Source organism: Candoia aspera, chromosome 9 (assembly GCF_035149785.1).
Source record: "Candoia aspera isolate rCanAsp1 chromosome 9, rCanAsp1.hap2, whole genome shotgun sequence".
NCBI classification, from domain to species: Eukaryota; Metazoa; Chordata; class Lepidosauria; order Squamata; family Boidae; genus Candoia; species Candoia aspera.
Window position 1 is genome coordinate 12,299,588 of NC_086161.1, and position 20,475 is coordinate 12,320,062.

The 20,475-nt window shown below is 43.6% G+C and overlaps 1 protein-coding gene across 2 annotated transcripts in view; it reads left to right on the forward strand.

Moving 5' to 3' along the window:
- The window catches only part of AEBP1 (AE binding protein 1), a 32,851-nt gene extending 13,038 nt beyond the window's left edge, over positions 1-19,813 (forward strand). For both annotated transcript variants that reach the window (XM_063311395.1, XM_063311396.1), the window contains exons 6-22: positions 2,052-2,138; positions 3,370-3,447; positions 4,704-4,793; positions 5,174-5,269; positions 5,574-5,642; positions 6,396-6,505; positions 6,773-6,912; positions 7,446-7,530; positions 8,213-8,357; positions 8,774-8,865; positions 9,185-9,308; positions 13,418-13,614; positions 14,108-14,287; positions 15,149-15,488; positions 16,955-17,094; positions 18,279-18,378; positions 18,560-19,813. In XM_063311395.1, the coding sequence (XP_063167465.1) occupies positions 2,052-2,138; positions 3,370-3,447; positions 4,704-4,793; positions 5,174-5,269; positions 5,574-5,642; positions 6,396-6,505; positions 6,773-6,912; positions 7,446-7,530; positions 8,213-8,357; positions 8,774-8,865; positions 9,185-9,308; positions 13,418-13,614; positions 14,108-14,287; positions 15,149-15,488; positions 16,955-17,094; positions 18,279-18,378; positions 18,560-19,119 (2,633 nt within the window). In that variant the 3' untranslated portion in view covers positions 19,120-19,813. The remainder of the gene's footprint in view (positions 1-2,051; positions 2,139-3,369; positions 3,448-4,703; positions 4,794-5,173; positions 5,270-5,573; positions 5,643-6,395; positions 6,506-6,772; positions 6,913-7,445; positions 7,531-8,212; positions 8,358-8,773; positions 8,866-9,184; positions 9,309-13,417; positions 13,615-14,107; positions 14,288-15,148; positions 15,489-16,954; positions 17,095-18,278; positions 18,379-18,559) is intronic.
- Positions 19,814-20,475: the final 662 nt, after the last annotated feature.

The window sequence follows — 20,475 nt, forward strand, 5'->3', positions numbered from 1 at the left end:
GCATTTTCTCATTCCCTTATTTTATGCCAGCCGCTGAGCCAGGACACTGCAGGAGTTTGAGTGCTTCCGGCTCTCCATTTATGTCCTACAAAGTTAGACAATTGTGACTTTATATTTGCTCGCTTCTCATTGGCACTTCCTGTAGTTTTTGCTTTTTTGTGTTTTTGCTTTTTTTCTTGTTTTGCACATTTTCTGGCCCCTCCAGAACTGTGTGGACAAAACAAGGGGCAGCTCCCAGCATTGCTGTCAAAAAGGGTCTAAGAAGGCAAGTGAAGAGACAGCGGCTGCAGGCGGGATTTTGCTGGGGTTGTGCTAAGCTCCAGAATGGATTCACAATAGTCGCAAGTGATACATTTGGAAAATCAGATCCTCTGCTGTCTTGATAGCTGCATTTGCAGACGTCCTGAGCCAAAAACGGCTGGTTCAGTTCTTGACTTCGCCATGTTGTGTGAATCCAATCAACTATGTGTTGTTGAATAAGCCATGGTAAACAAACCATGGCTTAACATAATGTGTGGACCTAGCCTGGGTTCTCTGCCCTCCAGATGAGAAGCACACTCAGCATGTTTCCTAATGTTTTCTATTGTTGAATGTATACCTGGCCTAACATTTCTGAACCTGCATTGCTGGCTATCTCTTCTACCTGCACCTGGCTGCTATCTTTCTTCTAAACTTGTGAAACCTATCTGCATTTTCCCACCTGCATCATCTTCTGAGTTTTGTCCTGTCCCAAATTCATGAGAATATTCATTCCTCTCATGGTACTCAGAGGTGTGCTCAGGAGGAAGTCAAAAAAAGTCAAGATACTGGCTGCCACTGCACAGCCAAAGCCCTGTCCCTTTTGGGGGTATACAATGGACATCAACAAAGGGCAAGGCTTCACATGTGGTGCTAGCTACCTTCTTGCCTTTTGATCTTCCTGATGCATACTTTTTGGCGGTACTCATTAATCTCTTCCCCTGGTCCCACCTCTTCTTCATCTTCTGAAATGAGACCTTCCTGTTAGTTCCATCCACTCTTTTTTTCTCAGGTTCCCTTATCCACCCATACTTCCCTAACCCTCTTCTTCTCCAGCCTGAGACAACAGGGACCTTCTTTTCTATGATTCTAGTGGGAATGCAAATCTCTCATCAGAATATGCCAAGCCAGCTTTACCCAACTTGGCCCCTTCCAGATGTATTGAGCAATCTGGGAGTTGCAGTCTGAAAACATCTGGAGGTGCTGGATTGAGGACTCCTGCCCTTAGTAATACCTGTGCCACCTCTACAACCTGTTATAGACCAACTTTCAGTGGGACAAGCTAGGTTGTGGTCAAAACATTACTTTAACTGTATGGATAGCAACTGAATATATCCAGTTGCTCTTTTTCAAGTCATTAGTTATGAGGGAGTTCATCAGTCTTATAGTGCAATAAGAAAGGGAAGTGTCACACTTTCCTCCTTGAAGAAAAACCCTCTGAGAATATGATGGGTAGGGTGGGTGCATGTCAATGCTATGAGAGCTTTTTTCTTTCAAAGATCCAGAACTGTCCCAAGTAAAGGGCAATCACAAGCAGGTGTTCTTGATGAACACGGGGCACTCCTGTGCCTAGAACCTATTTGTCTTTTAACAAGCCTGGATGAAGTGTTGAAGTTTATGATAAAATGAGCATGACATTTGGCCTTCAATCTCTCTCAATAAAACCCTAAAGACCTCTAAAGTCCACCTTATTTGATATGACTACCTACCCCAATCTAGACTCCCTCGAGTCATGTGAGCTTCCATTCCAGGGATTTCCCACCTCCAGAAGCATTGCTGAAGATTCTGGGCATTGACACCTCCATGTCTGGAGGGCTCTTAGGTTATAGCATCAGCTTTGATGGACCACTGATTAATTTCATCGAAAGTAACAGTCCCTTCTCACTCACTGATGTCCCAGGTATGCACAGGGAGACCTGCCCCTCCCTAGCTCGAGGAAGACAAAATAGAATGTGGGGTGACATGGATGGATGGAATCGCCTTCCTTGCAGTCTCCCAGTCTTCTTCTGATGGAATCCTTTTTCTTTCTACAGTTGAATACATCAGGCAGGAGAAAAAACCCCAAAAACCACCACGAAGGAGACCTGAGACCCCCAGGCTGGAACCTGAGGAGAAACCAAGTATGCAGTCCTTGGGCTTCCTATCATTTTACCAGAAGATTGGAAAATACAAAGAGATTGGGAGATGGAGGCAGGCAGGCAGAGAGGGCAAAAGCTGTTTCTCATGGTGTTGCTAGGAATAAAATTAACCTTGTTCAGATCTTGGTGCTTTAAGCTAAAGCTGGGAAAAATGACTGAATCCTTGGAAAGCCCCTGCCTTTACAACGTCAGCAATAGATGGTCATTTTGGTGGGTGGCTAGGGCATATTGTTATATTAAAATGTATAATTGTTGTTATTATTATTTGTGACTGAGGGTTGCAGTGGGCACGGTGCTGTATGGCAGTGTTTCTCAATCTTAGCAACTTTAAGATGGGTGAACTTCAGTGCCCAGGGGAATTCTGGGAGTTGAAGTCCACACATCTTAACGTTGCCAAGGTTGAGAAACACTGCTGTAGGGGACATGTGGCCTGTTTCTTTCCATCCGCTTTGGGGAAGTTTCCCCCTCCCAGTCTAGGTACATGTTGAAACTTTATAAGGCTTAACACACCTGAGACTTCTGTTTCACACACAAATGGAAAATGGTGACCTCAAAAGGCTACCAAATGTTTTCAGGGAAAAATGCAACCTTCTGATTAGGAGAGAGCCAGGTTGCTGTAGTGGTGAAGGCAGCAGGCTAGAAACCAGGAGACTGGGAATTCTAGTCCCACCTTAGGCATAAAGTCAGCTGGGCGACCTTGGGCCAGTCACTCTCTCTCAGCCCTAGGAAGGAGGCAATGGCAAACCACTTCTGAAATCTTGCCAAGAAAACTGCAGGGACTTGTCCAGACAGTCCCCAGGAGTCAGCACGGACTCAAATGTGTGCGTGTGCACACACACATACTGATTGTTCACCCCTAATGCAGCCAGTCTTAAGCTGGATAACCTCTTCCCAATCAACTTCATCATGTAGTGGGCGAGTGGGAATCATGCTCCATGAGCAAATGGAGATCACTTCACCCTGCTGTGAGCTACAGGAGAGACAGAAGATATTTCATAGTCTAAATTTTGTTACAGGGAAACCTCAGCGTCTTATGCCTGCCAGCCATATGTCTCTGTGCTTCTGAACACTTAATCTCAGGGCAATTAGTAGCAGGAAAGTAGGCATAAGCATGGGCTGCTTAGGGATGCCTTCTTCAAAGGAACTTTAAGGAAATGTTCCAAAGATACTGCCTCTTTGGAATCTGACTACCCCCTTCTGTTTTGCTCAACAGAGAAAACAGAGGAGCCTCCCACCCCTCCTTTTGAGAGTCACTATGAAGTAGAGTTACCACTGCCAGATTATGGAGATGGTATGTATTATTCCATGTGTTTCTGTGGAAGACACAAGTAACCTTTATTCTGCTGTCTAATAAATCTGTTTCTCCTGAGATGAGTCTCCTTCCACATAGGATTTTTGTACTTCCACCTTTGTACCTTCACTAAAGTTTGTTCCTGAGCAATCACTGGAGTTCTTAGGCAAGCCAATGGTTTGGACTAACATTCTCCAGACTGGTGCTTGACTGTTGCATGGGACTACAACTCTCTTCTTCCCAGCTATCTTGGCTATGGGCCACGTCCAGGTGGAACTAGGCTGAAGAAGAATGGCATAGATGAAATAATGCAGAGAAGTTCCTCAGTTGATTGCCCACTTTCTGCTAGGAAGGTGGGGTGGGTCCTGATATTGCTCTAATATACAGCAGTGATCTGTTCCCAACACAGTGAGTTTCTAGCAGACCTTTGTCAGAAGAGATAGATCTGAAGGGTAAGCTTGGTCTTCAACAGGCACACATCCATTTTAGGGTTCTTGAACCTCCAGTCAGAATGGGGCCCAAGAATTTTCTTTTATGTACACTTCTTTTCTTTGTTTGTTATGAAAGTATCAACTAGGAAACAGCCAAGCAATTGTAAGAGAGAATTTTGTAGTATTTCTTTCCCTGCTGGCAAATTCCCTCTATAACTGATTTTGCTGGGACCATGGGGGAGGCAGAAGTTAATGTTCTTCTCCCTCTCCACATCCTGAAGACACTGGTTTTAAACTATGTTTAAACTTCTGCTAGCTGTGCTAGCTTGGTCATGAAATCAAACTCATGGGTTTGAGAAAGGCCTGGCTGACTTAACCTTTTAGGACTTGAAGAAAAGATAAGTTAATGATTGCACAGTGGACTGTTTGTTTATTTATTTGTTCCACTTTTTTTTGCCTTCTCAGAAACATACAATAGCACAGAAAGGTTTCTGGAGTGGCCAGGTCCAGATCTGATTGCTGTATCATGAGCTTTAGACCAGCCTTATCCAAAATAACGGTGTTCAAATGTGTTGAAACTTCTCATTCCAGAACTTCCTAGCTATGTTGGCTAGGAGTTCTGGAAATTGACATGTCAATATAGCTGGAGGACACCAAGGTTACAGAGGCAGCCTTGGATCATGTTGGTGAAATATATATGTAAAAAAAAACATTAATATATCCATCATAAAGTTGGAATAGCTCAGTTTGAAAGGATGATGAAACTGGGGAGAACCAAGCTGTAGGTCCTCCCTTATTTGCTTTCTAATCTCATTTTCCCTGTAGTGGATTATGGTCTGCCTCACCAGAAGCCCAAAAAATTCCCCAGTGAAACAGATGAAGATGAGATGGAGACAGATGAGAATCTCAAACCAAGTGAGGACATGGCAAACTGGGTTGGCTGAACCTGCAGGAAGGGGGATGTTGTTATGGGGAAATGTGAATTGGATGGACTGGTTGACCCCAAGGTGTGGCAGATCCCAAGTTGAGTTCCCAACCTACCCAGTGTCAGGCAAGGGAGGGAATCAATGGTGGCATCCCTGTGACTCTGCCCAATGACTTCCACCATGAATTACCACAGCTGTATGATCACCATCTTCCCTTCAACTGTAAGCCACTTAGCATTATTGTAGGATTGCTTTGCAGTCTCAACACTTGGCTCCCTTGTTTGTTCATTTGCACCAATAAACAAGCCTGAGAAATGTTCAGAATCCCAATGCCTGATATTAATGCTTTTTCTTTTTGCTCTGGATCAGAGAAGTCTAAGAAAGGGGGAGGCAGTAGCAAGGAGGAAGAGGAGAGTGAGACAGAGGACAGCAAATGGACAGAGGAGAAAAACAAGGAGCAGAAAGGTGGGTAAACTCCAGAAAGAAGGGAGGAGCTTCATCTTGAGCTTCGCTTACAATTTAAAGATTATTTGCTTTGGTGTTATATTCAGGCAGAGTAACTGAATGGCGCTTAAGCTCTGCCAAGCAGTTCCTATGGGTGAATTTATGGTCACAGACTACAGAAGACTGGAGAAAGATACCTCTAACCTCTGTCTTCTATCCTGTGCCTCCCCTTCATGCATCAGTTCCTCAATTACTGTCTTTTATCTTCTTGGTTGCTTTCTTTCCTACTGGGATAACTTCTCCTCTGCCTCTTCCTCACATGCAGGGAAACCAAAGAAAACAGGGAAAAAATGGGAAACCGATGAAAATGTGTGGACTCCAGAAGAGAGAATAAGTAAGTGTAGGGGAGTGCAGAGATCACTTTGACAAAGGAACGCAAGAGTTGGTAGAAGAACCATTAAGAGAAAATAAACGAGAAATGGCTCCTCAGTCCTGGGAAAGAAGGGAGTGTGAGAAAGAGACTCAAAGTAACTCCACCTTGATTCTGTTTGGTGTAAGCGGGGGTGGAAAACTCTGGCAGGCCTTCAAGATTCTGTTATTATACCCTACAACAATAATAGAGTTCCAGTAGTCTTTGTGATGTTTGTTTCCTGACCTTGCCTGCTTCAAAGGGTTAACAGTAAGTGATGACATTGAAATCTTAAGATTGAAACGCTGTATTCTGGGCTAAGAAGTAGGGTGGGATATTTGTTCAGGCAACTGACTATTGTCTAAGAATGAATGGGGCATCTGGCTGTGTTTACACATCATGTTAAGCCATGCTTTATTGAACAAGCCAGTCAGCCTTGCAGATGAACAAGGTAACCATGCCACGTTCTGCCATATTCAGGTCCTCCTTTCTCTTTTTAGCTGTTCTTGATTTTCCCCTCTTTTCACTGGTGAGCTTATAAATCACAGAGGTTGGATTCACACTTCATAGTATTTTGCCATCTGAAGATCTTTGCTTGACTATATAACTGTTCAAAAGTGTTGCTTTGAGGGTGACATAAAAGCTCTGCTCCTGAAGTCTCTTTGGACAGTTGATGCAGCAGCTGCTTAGTTTAGTTGTGCCTGCAATTATGACCTGCCCGTGTCTTTGGATTTTCAGAATGCCCTCCGATTGGAATGGAATCACATCGAATTGAGGATGATCAGATCTTGTCTTCTTCCATGCTACGACATGGATTAGGAGCTCAGCGTGGACGCCTCAATATGCAGGTATTTCCTCTAATTGATACCCCAGGCAGTAAATCTCCCTCCTTGAAATACTGTATCATATCCCTCTTCCAAAACTACTACTACTACTACTATTACTACTACTAATAAATTAAATTTATATGCTGCCAGACCCCCAGCAACTCTGGGCAGTGGGAATTACCCACATCATACATCTTTTTCCAGAAAGTTGAGAAATTTGCATGCTTAGTTCAATGCTGATTTAAAGATGTCCTTCTATCTTTTCTTGTTATGCTTTTCCCTCTCCAGGCTGGATCCAATGAGGATGATTACTTTGATGGTGCATGGTGTGCGGAAGATGAGAGTAGCATCCAGTGGATCCAGGTGGATACAAGGCGGATCACCAGGTTCACAGGAGTCATCACCCAAGGCCGGGATTCTCTGCTCCAGTATGTGAGGGTCAGGGCAAGTCTGCTGTATTTGGGGGGTCTTGTAGGATCAGTAGAATGGGTGAAATAAGTGGATGTGGATGGAGAAAGTGGAGGGTTGTGGTTGTTCTGTACTGGATATCTGCATGCTCCTCTACAATTTGCAATTAAAAAAGAAAGTGACTTGTGCCAGATGGGTATTAAGTAAGAATTTATAATTTAATATATAATAATAAAATATAATAAAATATAATAATTTAATAATTAATTAATAATTGATAATAATTGATATTTAATAATAATATTGAATATAATTTAATATATAATTATTGCTATAATGAGCAAATGAGATCAGGGCATTCCAGCTCCTGATTAGTGGAAGTTTTCTGGACCATCTCCTGGCTTCTGAGTTGTTACTAAGCATCACTCCCATACATTCAGGGCTTGAACTCTGCTTTTCTTAAAAGGGGGAGAGGTAAGAACATTGAATGTTGCCTCCAACCAGCCTCTTAGCTCCCACTGATCAGCCTTCTCTTTTCTTTTGTCTATCATAGCGAGGACTTTGTCACCTCTTTCTACGTTGGCTTCAGCAACGATAGCCAGAACTGGCTCATGTACAGTAATGGTTACGAGGAAATGGTATGTGCTCTTCAGAAGGCCTTGGAAAGTCCTTCTGGTGCCTGATGTGAAGGGACATGTCTTTTAACAATGCTCTCTTGTTCACATCTGGCCTGACTTCACAGGGCCCAGATGGGCTGAGACAGCAATTTCCAAAATTGGCAGTGGCCCTGCTGGCTGGAAATTATGGAAGTTGTAGTCTCAACACAGCAGAAGGGTGCCAAGTGGAAAAGTCAGGCTTGGGGCACTGAAAACTTTGTCCTGATTGGCAAGGATCTGTATTACACTGTTGAATTCAAGAGATTGAGAAGGTCTGAGGGCCACAGCCACCCATGTGTTTTGTTTCTTTATCTGCAAATCTGTCTATCAGTTTCAATATTAATTTCCAGAGGGACTGTAAAGAACATGATCAAGCTGCAGAGAACATGATCAGACTTGATGGTGCAAAGTCGTAGGACAGTCAAAACAATTAAAAATTTGTTCAAAGGAGCACCAAATGATATGAAAAATGATATAAAAAAATCCTTCTTTTAATAGACACGTGCCCAACATGCCTAAATGATATAAGTACTATAAAGTGCTATAAGTATGCCAGGAGGATTTTGAAGAAAAGAAAAATGAGTCTCCAGGATACAGTTTTATGGTAGCTGGATCTTCTTGACTGGCAAACAGCTTTCCCTGTTTCTCCTTCTCCCTTTTCTAGCTTTTTCATGGAAATGTTGACAAGGATACTCCTGTGATGACTGAATTCCCAGAACCGAAGGTTGCTCGTTTCATTCGTGTCTTTCCATTGACGTGGAATGGTAGCCTTTGTATGAGATTGGAAGTTCTGGGCTGTCCTCTCTCCAGTAAGCACGGGAGAAAATGTGGTCCTTGGCCTTTAGGATGGGATGGAGCTACAATGGGTTTAAAACTATATCTGAATAGGTATAAAAACTACCAAGACACATCCAAATGCACCTCTCATAGAAGGAAACATTGCTCAGTAAGATCCCATGTGTTGCTTGTGGAAGATCCAAATTCAACCTTTGCATCTCCAGTTCAAAATGAGCATTTTGAAAGAAGTTAACTTGTGGAAGGTGATGGGAAAGACCAAGATCTTAGGGGGCTGCCGCTAGCAAAATTGGTAGTATTGGGCTAAATAGAGCTAATATTATGACTGGGTAATAAACAGCTATTGATTTAGTATTAAAGAGAGATTTGGTATTAAAGTTCCTACCATGTTTGATCAGTTATTCCCTTCTCTCTCTGTCTCTTTTTGCAGGCATCCACAGCTATTATAGTTTGCAGAATGAAGTGATGACATCGGTGGACAACCTGGACTTTCGCCATCACAACTACAAGGACATGAGACAGGTGAATATGCATGTTGGAGAAGACCTTTACTCTAAAAGAAATGCTGCTTTGAAGACCTTTAGTAAGGTATAAACTAGAGATAAAGAATACCAGGCAATATGCCCATTCCAATTTTAATTTCAACTTGAACACAACAGTGTGTCTAAGGTCCCCTTTTCCAACTCAGTACTGTCCAGATGGATTGTATATCCTATAAATTCTCCTTGGAAGGGTTCAGCACATCTGCAGGATGTGTGAATGCCTCAAATGCTTCCATGAAATCAACTCCCTCTATTTTCAATTTTCTGGCTGTGAGTACCATTGTTTTCTTTCCCTGCAGCTGATGAAGGTGGTGAATGAAGAATGTCCCACCATCACCCGCATCTACAATATTGGCAAGAGCTTTCGAGGACTTAAGATCTATGCTATGGAGATATCGGATAATCCAGGGGAGCATGAACTGGGTAAGAATCTCACTGCCTTCAGCAGGCCAGGCCCAATAGGACTCATACGTCCCAAAGTAATATGCAGATTGGATAGCAGATCTTTTCATCTTAGTCCAAGAAAGGTGTGTGGGTACACCCAGAGACGCTACATACATACATGCATACTACTGCATACATATGTTACTTATTATTATCAGCCCAAATCAATCTGTTACAGCATGAAGGCCTTTTCCTTAAAGGCTATGAACTGTAATCTACCACACTGGTCCAGTGAGGGTTGATAAAGAGATTTTAGACCAAGGTCATCCAGCCAGTGGATGTTGTGAAGAAGAACATTTATTGCACTTTTATTAATCTAGAGAAACTACATTAAAACAAACAGGCTTGAATTATGGAGCCTTTTCCATAAGTGTGTAGAAGGTTGGTTGCTGAATGCAGTAAGAGCAGCATGTCATGGATATAAAGCATGTTGTTTATTCGTTTAGTCACTTCCGACTCTTCGTGACTTCATGGACCAGCCCACGCCAGAGCTTCCTGTCGGTCATCAACACCCCCAGCTCCCCCAGGGATGGGTCCGTCACCTCTAGAATATCATCCATCCACCTTGCCCTTGGTCGGCCCCTCTTCCTTTTGCCCTCCACTCTCCCTAGCATCAGCACCTTCTCCAGGGTGTCCTGTCTTCTCATTCTGTGGCCAAAGTATTTCAGTTTTGCCTTTAATATCATTCCCTCAAGTGAGCAGTCTGGCTTTATTTCCTGGAGGATGGACTGGTTTGATCTTCTTGCAGTCCAAGGCACTCTCAGAATTTTCCTCCAACACCACAGTTCAAAAGCATCTATCTTCCTTCGCTCACCCTTCCTTATGGTCCAGCTCTTGCAGCCATATGTTACTACGGGGAACACCATTGCTTTAACTATGCGGACCTTTGTTGTCAGTGTGATGTCTCTGCTCTTAACTGTTTTATCGAGATTTGTCATTGCTCTTCTCCCAAGGATTAAGCATCTTCTGATTTCCTGACTGCAGTCAGCATCTGCAGTAATCTTCGCACCTAGAAATACAAAGTCTTTCACTGCTTCTACATTTCCTCCCTCTATTTGCCAGTTATCAATCAAGCTGGTTGCCATAATCTTGGTTTTTTTGAGGTTTAGCTGCAAGCCAGCTTTTGCACTTTCTTCTTTCACCTTCATCATAAGGCTGGTCAGTTCCTCTTTGCTTTCAGCCATCAAAGTGGTATCATCTGCATATCTGAGATTGTTAATGTTTCTTCCAGAGATTTTAACTCCAGCCTTGGATTCCTCAAGCCCAGCATGTCGCATGATGTGTTCTGCATACAAGTTGAATAGGTAGGGTGAGAGTATACAGCCCTGCCGTACTCCTTTCCCAATCTTAAACCAGTCTGTTGTTCCCTGGTCTGTTCTTACTGTTGCTACTTGGTTGTTATACAGATTCTTCAGGAGGCAGACAAGATGACTTGGTATCCCCATACCGCTAAGAACTTGCCACAATTTGTTATGGTCCACACAGTCAAAAGCTTTAGAATAGTCAATAAAACAGAAATAGATGTTTTTCTGAAACTCCCTGGCTTTTTCCATTATCCAGCGGATATTGGCAATTTGGTCCCGAGTTCCTCTGCCTTTTCTAAACCCAGCTTGTACATCTGGCAATTCTCGCTCCATGAATTGCTGAAGTCTACCTTGCAGGATCTTGAGCATTACCTTACTGGCATGTGAAATGAGTGCCACTGTTCGATAGTTTGAACATTCTTTAGTGTTTCCCTTTTTTGGTATGGGGATATAAGTTGATTTTTTCCAGTCTGATGGCCATTCTTGTGTTTTCCAAATTTGCTGACATATAGCATGCATTATCTTGACAGCATCATCTTGCAAGATTTTGAACAGTTCAGCTGGGATGCCGTCATCTCCTGCTGCCTTGTTATTAGCAATGCTTCTTAAGGCCCATTCAACCTCACTCTTCAGGAAGTCTGGCTCTAGCTCACTAACCACACCATCATAGCTATCCCCGATATCGTTATCCTTCCTATACAGGTCTTCTGTATATTCTTGCCACCTTTTCTTGATCTCTTCTTCTTCTGTTAGGTCCTTGCCATCTTTGTTTTTGATCATACCCATTGTTGCCTGGAATTTACCTCCAATGTTTCTAATTTTCTGGAAGAGGTCTCTTGTCCTTCCTATTCTATTGTCTTCTTCCACTTCCACGCATTGCTTGTTTAAAAATAATTCCTTATCTCTTCTGGCTAACCTCTGGAATTTTGCATTTAATTGGGCATATCTCCCCCTATCACTGTTGCCCTTTGCTTTCCTTCTTTCTTGGTCTACTTCTAGTGTCTCAGCAGACAGCCATTTTGCCTTCTTGGTTTTCTCTTTCTTTGGGATGTATTTTGTTGCCGCCTCCTGAACAATGTTGCGAACTTCGGTCCAGAGTTCTTCCGGGACCCTATCTGCTAAGTCCAGTCCCTTAAATCTATTCTTCACCTCCACTGCATATTCCAGGTCTTGTTTTTACCGACTGTATAGATGTGCGCCACCTTTGGCTGCAAAGGATGTAGTCAATCTGATTTCGGTGTTGTCCATCTGGGGAAGTCCATGTATAAAGCTGTCTCTTAGGTTGTTGGAAGAGAGTGTTTGTTATGCAGAGTGAGTTGTCTTGGCAAAATTCTATCAGCTTATGTCCTGCTTCGTTTTGTTCTCCCAGGCCATGCTTACCTGTGATCCCAGGTGTCATTTGACTGCCCACCTTAGCATTCCAGTCTCCCGTGATGAAAATAACATCTCTTTTAGGCATGTTATCCAGTAGGTGCTGCAGATCCTCATAGAACCGCTCTACTTCAGCTTCTTCAGCATCTGTGGTTGGGGCGTATATTTGGATCACTGTGATGTTAGATGGCTTGCCCTGAATTCGAATTGAGATCATTCTATCGTTTTTTGGATTGTATCCAAGCACTGCTTTAGCCACTTTACTATTAATTATGAAGGCTACTCCATTTCTTCTGTGGTCCTCTTGTCCACAGTAGTAGATCTGGGGGTCATTTGATGTGAAGTGGCCCATTCCAGTCCATTTCAGTTCACTGACGCCCAAAATGTCTATCTTTAATCTTGACATCTCACCAATAACTACATCCAATTTGCCCTGGCTCATAGATCTTACATTCCAGGTTCCAATGGTGTGTTGATCCTTAGAACATCGGATTCGCTGTTCACCACCAGCACCGTCGGCCACTAGCCATCCTTTCAGTTTGAGCTAGCTGCGTCATCACGTCTGGGGCTAGTTGAACTCATCCTCTGTTCCTCCCCAGTAGCATTTTGACCATCTTCCGACCTGGGGGTCTCATCTTCCGATGGTATACCGACATATCTCTGGTTGTACTGATCCATTTAGTTTTCACGGCAAGAATACTGGGGTGGGTTGCCATTACCTTCCCCAGGGATCGCATTTAGTCTGACCTCTCTGTCATGACCTTCCCGTCTTGGGTGACCCTTCACGGTTTAGCTCATGGCATCACTGAGGTGCTCAAGCTCCAGCACCACGACAAGGTAGTGATCCTTTGCTGAAGATATAAAGCATACATGAATATAAATGAAATGCATAGCAAACGATTCAACTTTGAACAAGGAGTAAGAGAAGGATGAGTGACATCTCTTGAGGTTTAATGTTCTTCTGGACAAATGGATGAAGAATGCTTGTGGTGACAATAGAAGCATGTTGATCAAGGATGTGGATATATAGTATGTGTACCTTTGTATGTGGACAATGGCCTGGTGTTGGCTGAGAATCCAAATGATTTTCAGCAAATGTTATATCATTCTGTGATGTAGGCAGCAAGGAGTATAGATCTGAAAATTAATATATTAAAGACAAAAGTAGTTATGTTTGACAGGGATAATGTCATGAATGATTGCAAGCTATACATAAATACTGAAAAATTAGAGTGGACTTTCCCTACCTTATAGAATGTGCCTCTAATTTCTTTTGCCCTCCACTTTCTTTCTGCCGTTGCATAATGTACTTCCCCTGCAAGGGAATAGCGTGATGGATATTAATGCAAGTATGGGCTGTCCATTGCCTTTTCTAATGGAGTGGCAGAAACCTCCCATTTTGGATTATTATAGGAGAGCCAGAATTCCGCTATACAGCAGGAATCCATGGCAACGAGGTGCTGGGTCGGGAGCTGCTGCTCATGCTGATGCAGTTTATTTGCAAGGAATTCAAGGATGGAAATCCGCGCATCCGGAACCTGGTGATGGAGACCCGCATTCACCTTGTCCCTTCGCTCAATCCTGATGGCTATGAGATTGCCAGCCAAACAGTGAGTCTGACTTTGCAGAGGCTGCTGAGGGAAGCCAAAGAGAGATGGAGGGAACCAGAAGCTGAAAGGGCTGGGGCTATTACAGAAGGAAAAAAGAAGGAAAGCCCACCATTTTGGACTGCCCTAACTTGCTAAAATTATGCGTACTAAGATCTGCCTTGGCTTTGCACAGCTGTCCTCTGCTCTCTTCACTACAAAGAAAAGTTGACTGGTTGAGCCATTTCAGAATTAGGTATTCTGCCCACGTGGAGCACAGACTGTCCATGCAATTTTCAGCCTTGCAAATTTGAAGCTAGTGTTTATATACAACTGCCATGTTATCTTTACACATCTTTACAGTTCCCAGGCAGTTTTTTGGCCCATCACCATGGGGAACAAAAATATGGAGGCCTGCTTGTGATTTAGTCAATCTCAAAAAACGAACAAAAAACCAATAAAAACAAATGTAAAGTCTGGCCATGAATATGATTATGCATGTGAATCCTCATTTCAGGGCTCAGAATTGGGGAATTGGGCTCTGGGACATTGGAACGAAGAAGGCTATGATCTCTTTGAGAACTTCCCTGATCTCAACAGTATCCTCTGGGCTGCAGAAGAGAGAAAATGGGTACCCCACAAAGTTCCAAACCACCACATCCCAATTCCTGATCACTACCTTGCAGAAGATGCTGCGGTAAGTAAACAGATGAAAGAATACTGGTGAGCATTGGAAGGCTGGCACAGTGGTACAGGAAAAACCCACCAGCCCCTAACATGTGTCTGTGGGTTTTTAAACCCAGAAATATCCCAGTTCGAGAAACAAACTTTTTTGTTGGGTTTTGTTTTCATCTGCTTGGGCTTGGCTGATCTTAGGAAAAGCTGAACAGGGTTGGACCTTGTTAGTATTGGGTTGAGAGCACCACATAATCCCAGGGTTTTAGGCTAGTTGTTGAAAAAAGCATTCTGGAAGAACAACCTGGTTCTGTGCTGTTGCTAAGAAAACTAAATGGATCTTGAAGTCACCAGGAGTCAAGATTGATTTGAAGTACAGGTAGTCCTCGTTTAACAACCACAATTGGGACCAGAATTTTGGTTGTTAAGTGAAGCGGTCGTTAAGCAAATCCAACCCAATTTTATGACCTTTTTTGCAACAGTCATTAAGCAAACCATGTGGTCATTAAGCAAATCACGTGGTTCCCCATTGATTTTGCTTGCCAGAAGCCAGCCAGGAAGGTCAAAAATGGCATAAATGAGAACCAGTTGCCAAGCATCCAAATTGTGATCATGTGACTGTGGGGACGCTGCGACGACCATAAGTGTGAGGACCGGCCACAAGTCAGTTTTAGCACCATCATAAGTCAGAACCATCACTAAACAAATGATTGTTAGGCGAGGACTACCTGTACAACTTATATGGCTGCATTTAAAATTTTTTTAAAAAGCAGCTCAGTCATGGCTTACAGGAAAAAGGTGCTTATTTTTTCATTTGAATATTGTGGTGCGCTCATGTTCTTTCCAGTATCCCTCACTTTACATCATAACCTTCTTCTTCCAGGTGGCTGTCGAGGTGAGGGCCATTTTAGCCTGGATGGAGAAGATCCCCTTTGTGCTTGGTGCCAATTTCCAAGGGGGCGAGAAACTCATTTCCTACCCTTTTAACATGGCTCGCCCCATCAATGAGAATGAAGTGGCTCCTCCGTCTATGGAGGACTATGAAGAGGAAAACCCAGAGATCAGAGAGACCCCAGACCATGCCATCTTCCGCTGGCTGGCGATTTCCTACGCGTCGGCCCACCTCACCATGACAGAAACATTTCGTGGGGGTTGCCATGATCAAGATGTGACCAACGGAATGGGGATTGTCAATGGGGCCAAGTGGAAACCACAAGTGGGTAGTAAGTATGAAGCGTGGTGAACAAGTGGAAGGAAACCCAGCAATCTGGTCTGTTAGGAGAAGTGCCAGGGATGATGATACAGGGCTGGAGATAGATGTGCACATTTCAAACAAAGTTCTTTCAGGTTCTATTGCCCCGTTCCCCGTTTTTTGTTTTCCAGTCATGGTTGTCTTGAGGCCTCTTCATTTCTCTCCTGTTCAACTCTGAACTTGCACAGATGACAAGGGAGGCATCCTATATTTTTTCATCTGCAGTGTTTATCTTTTTTTGCTCAAAATTTCCTCCCATTTTGCAGAACAGAGAAAGGAAGAAAGAAATAGTAAGCCAAAGAATTTAAAGGCATAAGGAAAGGGAAAGAAATATAACTAAATCTAGGTGACGCCACTGCCATCATTATTTTTATTTATTTATCTATCATATTTTTATCACCACCCATCTCCCCCACACAGGGGACCCTATGCCTTTCTATCCTCATACATGCCAAATGCCTAGTACGCATACATGCCAAATGCCTAGTACGCACACATCCCTCATACATGCCAAATGCCTAGTACGCACACTTCCTAGCTGGTAGGATGTTGGCTTGCATGGTGATCTCTAGATTAAAGTCCCTAATCTGCATGGAATAGTGCAAACAGGCTTAAGATAAAGTGGAGCTTTGGCAGTGCTTGTGGGACACTCGCCAAAATGTGACCAAACTGACCCTTGTGGTCCTTACTGTTAGCAGGGAATGCTGCATGTGGCATGGATTCGATCAAGCTGGTAACCCAGCCTGCCCCATCTTGCATTATATGGAAGTCTTAGAAGTTCGTTCCTTTTTTTTAGAGGGTTGTATTATTACTCCAGAGGCTGATTGGGCAGAGGGTAGGTGGGGATTTGCAGAATTATGGAAATGTCTCTGACCTGCAATTATCTAACAATAATAACAGTATTATTCCCTAAATTATGCTGCTTAAGTAAATCTGGAGTCCAGAATTGTAATCCCTATTGTGTGAGTATAAGAGGTGGCACTAGATTTAGGTGGATTTGTGGGTGGTTGTGACCTCTGACAGGAAATGAGGCTAAATGGAGGTTCTTTATTTTTTAAGCGGTTCTCTCCTGAATTTTTGTTTCTCGTGAAATTAACACTTCAAGAGTTTGAACACCCGTCCCGCTTTCTCAGTTTCATTTCCTCCTCTGACTTCGCAAAGTCTTTGTGCAGCTTGTGGAAATGAGTCTGCCAAGCGACTTCTTTATTTTATTTATTCATTTATTTATTTCTCACATTTCTTCACTGCCCATCTCACCAAGCGACTCTGGGTGGCTTACAATTCAATTCAAATAACAAGAGGTTAAAAACATGAAAACAAGTGCATCATAAAAATATAAAAAAATGTAAAATCCCGGATGGACAAGCAAACAGTCTTATAATTAAGCCCTTAAGTGGGGAGTGGAGGGTGATGTTCCTTTCCTCTGAACTCTTTCAGACCTGAATGATTTCAGCTACCTTCACTCCAACTGTCTGGAGCTCTCGATCTACCCTGGGTGTGACAAGTTTCCTCATGAAAGTGAACTACCACAGGAGTGGGAAAACAACAAGGAATCCCTGCTGACATTTATGGAGCAGGTAAGGAACAGAGTTGGCCCAGAGTGGCAGTGAGCAAATCTTTTCAGCTGTGCTGAGCAGATACAGAAAAGTGGCACCTAGTGTTTAGAAGAGTGTTTCTTAACCTTGGCAACAGGGAATTCTGGGAGTTGAAGTCCACACATCTTAAAGTTGCCAAGATTGAGAAACACGGGTTTAGAATGTCTCAAAATACATTGGGTGGACCTGAGTCAGCAAGCATCAAGCCAGCTAATACAGCTCTATTTCTGCTTGCGCGTGTGAGCGTCCTTCACCAAAGAGGGCAACCCATTCATCCTCACCGGTGGCTGGATGACCTATAGAGCAGATGCAAAACAGTTGTGCCTTCCAATTGTTGTTCCCAAATGGTAGTTTTTAATGGAAAACCAGAGGGAAATTATTAATGTACATTTTTAAAATTACATTTATAGGTCATATTTCCTTTGGGGAGCTCAAGGTGGTGTCCAGAGGGGTGTGTGTCTCCTTTCAGCTTATTCTCCCACCACTAAGCCAATGACACATGTTGGGCTAAGGGACTGGCCCCAAGTCACCCAATCAACTGTGTAGCTGAGCAGGGATTTGAACCTGAGTATCTCTAGTTCAAGATCAGTGCTTTATCTGTTAAGCTACATTGCATTTGTGTACCTGGCTGGAGCACTGGAGACTCACTCACTCACTTACTCATTTATTTGTTTATCAAATTTCTTTGCTGCCCAACTCATACATGACAGGTCTGGGCTGCTGATGTTAGCTTCTCTGTTCTCTCTGCCGCTCAAGGTCAGTAGAAAAAGTTGATGGCTGATGATGCTGAGTTTACAGGGCTCGTTTATTTTATTTATTTATTTGATTTCTATAGCCGCCCATCTCAACAAGTGACTGAAGGCCCTTGCTCTGAGTACCCTCAAAGGTTTTGGTGGATAGTAATTAGCAGGAACAATTTTTTTTCCTGCTGTGGCCCTCCAGGAGTTGTACAACACAAAAAATGTCTAGCGTGCTGACTTGCAATACATGTCAAATAACCTATGAGCCATCAGAGTTCTTAGCAGGCATCAGTCTTTTCTTAAGGGTTTAATGGATTTTTCAGAACAGTGTCCTGGATGCCTGAGGTGGATGACAACAGGGAAAGCGGCATCTACAGAATTTAAAATAAAAATGTAATTCTCCTACCTAAAGTCTCCTGCTTACAGGTACATCGTGGCATTAAGGGCACAGTGACAGATCAACAAGGAGATCCCATTGCAAATGCTTCCATCTCTGTGATGGGGATCAAACACGATGTGCAAACAGGTATGCCTAGAATAGTGAAGATGCGGACAAATATACCAGAGGTCCTTTCAGTGAGCCTTCTTAGTGCAAGCATCTCCACTGATCTTTCTGCTTGCAAAGCATGTGCCTTTTTCCTTATCGGTAATCAGTTTCCTGAGTAAAACAGCATCAGCATCATCAAATCTTGCTCTTTCCATTTCAGCTAGTGGAGGGGATTACTGGCGCATCCTGAATCCTGGCGAATACCGCGTTACAGCCAGGGCTGAGCGCTACAATCCCAGTGTCAAAACCTGCAGCGTCTATTATGATATTGGAGCCACCCAGTGCAACTTCATCTTGTCACGGTCTAACTGGAAACGCATCCGAGAGATCATGGCCATGAATGGAAACCACCCTATTGGGAGGCCCATGCTGGGACGACCTATGACACCTAGAGAGCGCATGCGCTGGAGGATGAGGATGCGCCAGAGAGCTCGCCTGCGCCAGCAGATGCGTGAACGGCTGCAGAAAGCCAGCACCAGCATTCCCACCACGGCTCCCGCAAGCTCGGTGTTTCCCTTCTTGTTCAGCAGCACCACGCCCCCGCCATGGAGTCGAGAGCCTCCAATAGCAGAGTCAGCGACCACTTGGGATGCTGATGTCTACACTGAGACAGTGACTGAATGGGAGACAGTAACAGAGGAAGTAACCGAGGTGGAGGCCACGGGCACGGCTTTTCCCGTGACCACAGCAGAGACATACACGGTTAACTTTGGCGACTAATACCAGTCTGCCCGTTTGTGAGGATTGCAGGCCAGGAACGCTCTTAAGACATTCCTAAAGCCAGCTCCACCTCTTCCGGAGCAGGTGGCTGTATCTATTCACTGCAGTACACGGAGGCACCTTCTCCTGGTTTAGGACCCACCAGGAACCCCCTTGCTTTGAGCAGGTTTGAAGAGCCATCACATTTGCATCATTTATTTTTCACATACACACACATGCACAGACCCCTCTCTCTCTCTGCCTTGGATGCAGAGGCTCAGCTTTCTCTGTAGGGTTGCAACAGGAAACCTGTAATCCACACCTGCTGAATGGGAAATTGAGGTGAACAAACTGTACACCTCAAACTGACTGTAGAATAGGGAACAAGCCAAGAATGTAATCTGGCTGAATCTTTTCTGGCATGTTAAATCTTTTTTTTTCATTCTTCTTTATTATCATGCTCTTTACAGTATCGTGTAAGATTCCTGCAACAGGGAGAGAGAAGCAGACAAGGCCTTTATCCAGAGGCCCAGAGCTGTTGCTCCCCCATGGACATTCACTGAAATAATTAAGTCCATCAAGCACTGAAACACACAGTTGGGCCACAATCCAATACACAAGTTTGTTAAGGGTCCCCTTGACTGTTAATTTGCAGTCTTAATACCTTTACAGAAGGGATATATGAAAAATTCAGATTTCTTTCCAGTTCTATTAAGAAGAGAGCCAGTTTGGTCTAGTGGATAAGGTGCTGAGCTAGAAACCAGGAGACCGTGAGTTCTAGTTCCGCCTGAGGCCTGAAAGCCGGCTGGGTGACCTTGGGCCAGTCCCTCTCTCCCAGCCCAACCCGCCTCACAGGGTAGTTGTTGTGGGGAAAATAGGAGGAGGAAGGAGTATTTGGTATGTTCGCCACCTTGAATTATTTATAAAAATAATAAAGGCAGGATAAAAAAAAATCTGGAAAAAAAAAGTGGAAGAATTTTTAAAGCATTGAGGGCCATAGCTGGAACCAGAGGAAAAGCTGGGGTAGGGTAAGTATTAAAAAAAAAAAAGTCTGTCTTTGACTTCTCAAAGTGCCAACCAAGTAAGTTCCCAAAGCATAAATGGCTTTCCTTCAGTTTTGCTCTCCTGATCCAGACTAGAAGTTTGAGAGTTCCCATATGATCCTGGGTAGGTTTTTCAAAGTGAGGAGCTGGTACAGCCTAATCGTCTCCCAGTTACAAGGTCAGTATCACTTTGTGGTGGTTCTAAAATCAAGGAAAGCTGTTGCCCGCAGCAGCCAAGGAGGAAGACTGAGATTTGCCAAGTTCAGTACTGATGGGCAATGTCTAAGCCGCTGCTGCCCAGGAGACAGTCCAATGTCCCCTTGAGCCCTTTCGG